We start from the raw sequence: 8,465 nt of genomic DNA on the forward strand, positions 1-8,465 counted from the left end.
CGAGATATAACATAAATGACGTAAGAATTATGGAGTAGCTTATTTGGAAAGCCTAAACAAAAGGGTGATGAAGAAAGACTGGACTGTATACGATTGTTGTTGTTGTTGTTGTTGTCGGTCCTTTTTTTAAAGCATCCAATCAAAGCAAAAAAATCTAACGATAAAACATGATTGCTGAAGTACGTTGTGGATTTAGCATTTGATAGTGATGCTCTAAAGAAAAACTATAGACTTGCTTGTTGCTATGGCTGTACAGTTGTAACTTGAATAGATTTCTAAACGAGAGACCCACGACGATTGTGATCCTATCATTTAAAACAAATTAATTTAATTTTAAAAAAATTTTTTTTTTTTTTTTTTTTTTGGGGGGGAGGACAAATTGCAGTTGATTTGTGTCCCCTTATTTCCGTTTCTGTTCACATATAAACTAGCTCCTTCCCCCAAAAATCTATATCTCTTTTAAAACGATTTTCCTTCTTTCTCTACATTATAACATCTCACATTTCTTTAGTAGTGGATCTCGTTATAAATTACCCAACTCCTAGAAATATGTACTATAAAGCGCATAGAGTATGCTCCTTAGCAGAAAATTTCATTATTAAAAGGTTATTTGTTATTGTTTTATTTAAATATCAATTGACAAACTGTTTTTTTTATTATTTTTTTTGGTTTCCTTTACAGGTCCGAACTCCAACCAAAGACGTCGAGGTCGACAAACGTACACGCGGTTCCAGACTCTAGAACTGGAGAAAGAGTTCAAGTTCAACCGTTACCTTACCCGTAGACGCCGGATCGAACTGTCTCACATGCTTTGCCTCACCGAGCGACAGATCAAGATCTGGTTCCAGAACCGCAGGATGAAGGAGAAGAAAGAACTGCAAGCCATCAAAGAACTGAACGAACAAAGCAGAACTCACGAGAAAACAGCTGTGAGTACGCAGCAATCCCAACAACAGCAGCAGCCGTCTTCGGGGAAAAGCGAGGACAAATCTTCCTCCATCTCCTCGCAACACGCTCTCGAGTCACCGAACAGCTCAAGTTCGGAACAGAGCTGAAGAGGGACTATAACTTCTTCTTCTCGTCGAACAGCTTCATTTTGGAACGGGGTTTATTTAGAGAGATTTCTTCTTATTGTTACAATGGCAAGGAGGTACTGAGATGAGTGTAACTCCATGGTACTGTTGTTTTACAGACGCCTGGACAGAGTCGTCCCAGACAGCTCATTCCAGAGTGGGACAGAGACAAAAGTTACATCTTTTAACAGATGACAGTTAGATAAACTACGAAACAACACAACAAACACAGCATAGTGATCTTTGGGTTATTTTAAGATAGAGCAAATATAGGATTAAACGTTTCAGAAAGATCAAGGACAATCAGATGGCATTGAAAAAACGAGACAGTTATACAAAAATACTGCAAAATTAGGTCTTTAAACAGTATGGCCATCGTACCGGGCGAACTGCCCACAGAATACCTCAATGGATTCAACACAGTGTTCACATAGTTCCACCTGTGTGCAGAAATTCATTGAGACTTTTCAACAAACGTCGCTATAAAAGACATTAGCAGTCAAAGGGCGTTAAAGCTCCACCATTTCGCACATTTCGACACCAGCCTCACCCATAGACTTGAATGATAATGTCCTAGACCGGGTCCTGTCATGGCTGCCATTTTTTGCTCTCTAGAAAAAGGACCATGGACGCGTTTAAAGAAGTCTAGCTATAATCAAATGCTCACGGAACTGATAGAGTCAACTGTTGCACTCCCTAGTGAACCGGATTTACGTAAGGAGTGCCTAGTCCTGGATATAATGATACAAGTCTATGGTGTCTCCTCAAACAGTAGGTGTACAGAGATAGTCATAAAATGTTATTATGAGCTCCAGGGTTCTCGTCACCCCAATCGACAATCGTTGAAGACTGTGGAGACTCTCTGCAAGATTTTCAGCTTTGTTCTCCTGCACAAAAAAAACTGCCAAAATTTTATGCGAAGAATGTGCTTCAGTGTGTAAAGATGTAACGACCGCATCAAATATTTATTTTAAACGACATTCTTTTTACCTCATCACAAAGCGCCAATTTTGTTATAATATTATGAATAAGGTAATATTTTTATGATTAGTCCATAGTAGCAATTTGATCTTGCGTAATGACATATCTGCTGTCTGCCGTTTTACATATATGGCAAAAATGTAATGTTTTTCAACATAGTGTAATCATTTCTAGCTGTTCCATGCACATTTTCTAGTTTAAGTGTCCGCCTGTTTTCCACAGTCCCAAGAAATACCTGAGAGATGTTTGGCTTAACCAAATAGTTATCGCTTTAACTTTTTGACTAACTGTTCTTGAAGAAATAATCTTCGTCATCAGACACATTCAACATCTGTCTATTGCTTTCTCATTTTCCAAAAAGGGTGGGGTACAAGAAAAACGACTATAATGCACCAAAACATTTGCAGCTGTTGCACTTCTGGTTTGTTTCAAGAAGTTGCAAAGAAAAGTAGAATGATATCAACACTTTGGCGAAAATGTTCTTTTAGAAACCCCTAAGTCTTGTTAGAAAAAAAAAAGACACCAAGGACGTTTACTCTTTGTATGTTTGTTGGATTCCTTTTCTACATTACTCCATAAAGTCCCTTTCTGTGGTAGACAAACAGAGCAGGGTGAGAAAGGGAGTAGTCACCAAGCACGAGTGGTCACAGAGAGTGAGTGGTCGCTTAAAGTCAGTGGATCCGTTCCATACGTCTCATCATTCATTTTCTGTGGAAGAGTACTGCCAAGCCAAACATTCTTTGTACATATCTTGTACGTATACAGACGCCCAAAAGGCGGTACCCACTTTCTTCAGCGTCGGACGCCCATCGGCGAACACATCATCATTCTACATTAGCAGAAAAATACGCTAGAACGTGTTAATTCATCTATCTCAAGAAACCAGAAAAAGCACCCGAAAGAAAACAACTTAACAGACAACTTTGGCTGATAACCAACACGTCACCAATATGAGCTCTACAAGCTTTTCTCTCACGATCTTCCTCTCCACCCTTCTCGTTTCATCCATCTGTACGGTGACGTCTTCTTCTTGACCAGATGGACTGCCCGTGTCCACCACGTAGTACCAGACTCCTGTACCTGACTCTGGCTGTCTAAGACAACACAACACAACCTCAGAATCCTCCTGCTTCGGACTTCTGTTTCTTCTCTGTGCGTTCATGAAGTTACTTCATTATGAACTACTGTATACCTTGCTACATGTACTACACCATGCTACGTGTTCTACTGAGAGAGTTCCCTCCCGTGACGTGGATGAGGACTTCAATTCCTTGCAAGCTTCTCCTCGCCTGGCCTGTTTTTCTTGGCGTACGCGGAGGAAGTGACGTCACCACCAACGCCCACTCAGACGAGAATTGAACAATGCAGCCGAATTTTTTCTGCATCAAAAGTCAACGTGTGCTGTTGTTATTAATATCACAATCATAATGTGTGTCTTTGTCTTGACTGTGGAATCGGATTTTTCTTGCTATTGTTTTGTGTAAATCCAAATGCTTTTGTTTTCTTGTATCATAGACCTTGACGTCTATATTAGACTTTTCATGTACGTTTGAAATTGAAAATTGTGTGAATGGAAGAGACGTAAGCCTGAAGGGACTTTGTGTGGACACTCACGGGACACTCTACTCTCAAACTACTCACTGTAATGTACTGACGAGTGAAGAAATCTTCCCGTGTGACTCCGAACACACCTTGAAAATTCCCACTGGTCGCACGGCTGCTAGTATGCAAATGAGGCAATTTTCGCGCGTTTGTCTCTCTTCAACGCCAAGTGATGTCATAATTCGCAGCTGTGTGGCGAGTAGAAATTGTCCAAGTGTGTACAGGGCCCTTGTACATATCAGAATCCTTCTACTATAACTTTGAGCAAATGTTACTGTTGTCTTATGTTAAATTCATTCTGTTTTCAGACGAGAATATCATCAAAATACGTGTAATCCTATTATTAATGCTTTATACTTTTAGACCAGTCACTTTTTCGCTTTATGCGGCTATGCACTGGTAGGCTTCATGTTGTCAGTTGTCCCTGTCGATGGATCTTAAACATGCCACACTGTGTGTTGTTGCTGGACAGCATGTTGGCGTATTTTGGAGTGTGCTTTGTTCTTTTTAAATAGTTTAATATGTATTTTCTTTGTTTGGGGTGGTTGTGGTTTGTTTTTTGTTTTTTTCGTCTTTTATATATACAGGAGACGGGAAGGGAGGGGAAGAGCGTCCTTGTTGAACTGTATTGACATTTTTTTAAATTATTTATTTCACGTTAGATATATATGTATATATATATATATATATATTTATATATAATATTATATCATGGAGTTCTTGTTATGTCTAGTTATTTGATTTTCATAAGAATTTTATTTTTGTTGGGTTCTTTTTTCTTGTATTTTACAATTATGTCATTGTTTCTGTCCCTGGACTATTCTGCGTCAACATTTATGTTGATTCTTTCTGTTGTTGTTGTTGAGAAACTGAGGTCAATTGTTGACTCTTTAAGGACGTAGCAGACAAATAACATTTGGTCAGATCAGCAACAGAACAGTGACAATTTTGCGGCACATTTTGAACTATCATTATAACCATCACACACAAATCAGAAACACACATTTGCATATTATTATTTCATAGTACAAGATGTGTTGCCTGCCTGTTTAAGTTTGTGACAAATAAGACTAAATCAAAAATACGTATAAAGAACAAAGTAAAAAATGAATAATAAATATATATTTATATATATAATATGTATATATATATTATACATATATATATATATATATATATATATATATATATATATATATATATATATATATATATATATATATATATATATATATATATATATATATATATATATATATACATATATATATATATATATATATATATATATATATTTATATATATATACACACACTTTTATTTGTCCCAGAAGGGCTCTTAGGCTTACAATCGCAAACATACATAAACATACATTAATACATAGTTATAAATACGTACATATAATAAATACATGCATAAATACATACATAAAAAGTACAAAAACACACAATATTACACAAATACAGAACAGTTTACGACCATACCACTGTCGGTCGCCACAATGCAACGCCCTGTATTTTGAGCCAGCGTTGTCGTGTCTTGCTCAAGCACACACCCCAATGACCACCCTAATAATTATTATTACGCTTCTTTTAGTAATGTGCCCCAAAATCGAGCCTGTTTTCCAACATTGTCGAAGGAAAAAAATGCACGTCCTCAAAGAGTTAATCAAACAATCTCAGTTTGAAAGACAGAATTCTTATGATAGTTATTTCGACTGTCGGATACCCATTAGACGAGAATATACTATGATAGCGAGAATGCTAGTTCTTTCCAAATATGATTATTATCAAAGCCAAACTCATATTATAGTTCTATGAACATAGTTGTTTTTGTTGTTGTTGTTGTTGTTGTTGTTGTTGTTGTTGTTGTTGTTTTTATTGTTATTGTTATAGTTGTTCTTGTTTTTTGTTGTCTGTTTTTGCTGTTGACTTTTGTCTCTGTTTTTGTTGTTGCTATTTTTATCGCATTGTGGAAACACGAATGACTAATTGTTCATTTTTTTTAAAGTAGACTTTTGTCGTCATTTGCAGTTATTATTCATTTTATGCATATTTTGATTTCTGTTTTCTTGTTTGTGTTTTCCTTGTTGAAACTCAACTCTTTTTTTTTTGGTTTATTTTTATTCAATCTTTTATCTTATTATATTTTATTGTTTTATTTGTTTGGTTCTTTGGTTGGTTGGTTGGTTGTTTCGTTGTTTTTTAGAGGGTGGGGGGTAGGGGGTAGGGGGTAGGGGGGGTTGTCTTTTTATGTTTTGTTAGGTGTTTGACCTAGACATCTACGAGATTGTTATTTTCTATACTACTGCTGGTGTTAAAACTGTCGAACATACAAAAGATATTACACTTGTCAAAGAATCCTCAGCTTCAGTAGGCATGTTTCGGTGTGTGCTAAAAAAAAAAAAAAAAAAAGAAAAAGAAAAAAGAAAAGAAGAAGAAAGCCAAGACTAGTCAAATAAACCAATAAAACGATACTCTAAAAATTGCAAACTTAAATAAAATAAAAACAAAGAATTTGTTGATAAGATTTTTCTAAAATGTAAAAAAGTCCCCAAAGCCTAGGCTTGCTCTGTAAAAAATAGGGGTTATATAGGGAGTAGGAAAAACACCCAAGTCAAAATGTTGTACGTCTTCACCCAGTGCCCCCCCCCCCCCCCCTTAGTAGTAGTAGTAGTAGAAATACCCTATTATTATTATTATTATCATTATTTTTTATTATTATTATTATTATTATTATTATTATTATTATTATTATTATTATTATTATTATTATTATTATTATTATTATTATTATTATTGTTATTGCTATTATTATTATTATTATTATTGTTATTGCTATTATTATTATTATTATCATCATTGTTATTATATTATATTATATTAAAATCATTACTATTCTTTATTCTTATTCTTATTATTAGCAGTATAATAATAATTATTTTTTTCATTATTATTGTTATTATCATGATCATCATTATCAATAATTTTTATTATTATTGTTACTAGTATTTTATTATTATTATTAAATAACCGTACTATTATTGTTATTATTTTAATTATTAGAACCAAATTCACTAAAGGGAAAACGCCTTAGGCTAGAATAAAGCAACTTTTTCTTGACTCACTACTTGCGAACACCCGGCAGTCGTATTTTGTTGAATCTGTTGAAACAACTTATGAAATCCACGGAATGCGTCGCATAATAATAATCATCTAGAAATACTTGTGGAAGTATTGCATTTGTATAGCATAAAACAGCTTTGTAAATGCCCATTTCTCCCACGGTTTTTTTTTTGCCACGTCGTCAGTTAAAGTTTTGTCATAACCCTTGGTCTTTGAGATGGAGCTGGCTGAAGATTGGGAATTAATTATAAGGCGTGGGTGGATTTTGTGTCTGTTACTTTTGTTTGAATAATCTTTTTGTCCTTTTATTTGTTTATTTAGAGTGGGTTTTTTTTTAGTTTGGATATTGTTTTTAGCTTTGTTATTTGTCTGTGTGTTCGTTTTGGGTGACGGTGGTGAGGTGTAAGGGGTTGTTATGGGAGGGAGGTGGTGTATATTCCTTCATAGTTTTTGTTTCACTTTACGTAATTTCTCCATTAAAAAATACACACATCGTTATGTAATAAATGAGTGTCCTGTGAATTTTATGTTTATTGTATTCTTTTCATTATTCAGTTTTATTTGTTGCTTTGTTTAATTTTGTTATTTTAATCTTAGTTTATATATTTTCTAAAATTGAAAATTCTGTTTGTGATATTATTTACCTTAAATGTTTCGTCAGCATAAGACACATATTTCTATTCTTTTTATAAGTCATTACCAGTCTGCTTTTTCACTTATTTATTATTGTACCTATTGTCCTGTTATTCTTAATTTTAAAATCTTCGACTGGGAATTGGGACTGTGTGAAAATGAACTCTAGTAAAGAAAAAGCAAATCTCCGCGTGGATCCTGATTTGCTTATTTAAAAAAAGCTCCACAATTTCGAAGAGCGAACCGAACTGCAGGCTCGTTATATTGTACCAAAAGTCTTCTGTTCCAGTGTTTGTTCAAAATACATTGTAATTAATTGAGGCTTGCTTTGCTCAATGGTTTTAACGCAAACATGTTACACGATAAGAATATGAGAAAAAAAAACAGTTTCAAAAATTAATAACAGGGTCAGCAGTCAGACACAATTCAATCAGAAAACTTCCATATCGGATTAACGAAATTGTAAGTCTGCGATTTCGCTGTTCTACTTTCAGTCAGCTCAGTCCATGCGCAAGCCTTGCCATCTTACGACAGGAAGTAGATCTACAGTTTTTGATTGAAATGAAATGAAACAAAAAAAATCTTGTACACATGTTTCTATGACGTGCTGCGGGTAATACTTAAGATTGTTATATTATCATTATTATTGCTTAGTGATGATTTTTAAGATGTGGCATCTTTATTTCTTTAGTGACGTCATTCAAAATTGTGGTCCTATAACATGTTAATGATGGTTGTATGTAGAGTTGTGGAACTTAGATTTCGTATTTTCATGTTTATTATTTGTGTTTGTTCTTTTTAGGAAAAAATAGAAAGAAGGTGTGTATATATTGCATAATATTGTTACTAGCAAACGTCTGATATTACTTTGTATTATACTTAATGCTTTGACTAATGCATGATTGATCGGTCTATGTTAAGCTACTCTGTTTTGGGCGTAATGTAATATAGACTGCATGTGTCCGCAAACCCCCCCAATGCACGCTCATGTGTGAGCATAAAAATGTGCAAGTATGTATGTATGAATGTGTGTGCTTGCATGCAGGGGGGG

At 34.6% G+C, this 8,465-nt stretch overlaps 1 protein-coding gene across 1 annotated transcript; it reads left to right on the plus strand.

The window, feature by feature from the left end:
- Positions 1–671: 671 nt before the first annotated feature.
- Positions 672–2,936, plus strand: LOC101845362 (homeobox protein abdominal-A homolog; the record flags this gene model as incomplete). The annotated part of the gene is made up of 1 exon (XM_005110502.2): positions 672–2,936. A coding segment is annotated over one exon (384 nt), but the record flags the coding sequence as incomplete, so codon positions are not given.
- Positions 2,937–8,465: the final 5,529 nt, after the last annotated feature.

The sequence above is a fragment of the Aplysia californica genome, unplaced genomic scaffold (assembly GCF_000002075.1).
Source record: "Aplysia californica isolate F4 #8 unplaced genomic scaffold, AplCal3.0 scaffold00901, whole genome shotgun sequence".
Lineage (NCBI taxonomy): Eukaryota > Metazoa > Mollusca > Gastropoda > Aplysiida > Aplysiidae > Aplysia > Aplysia californica.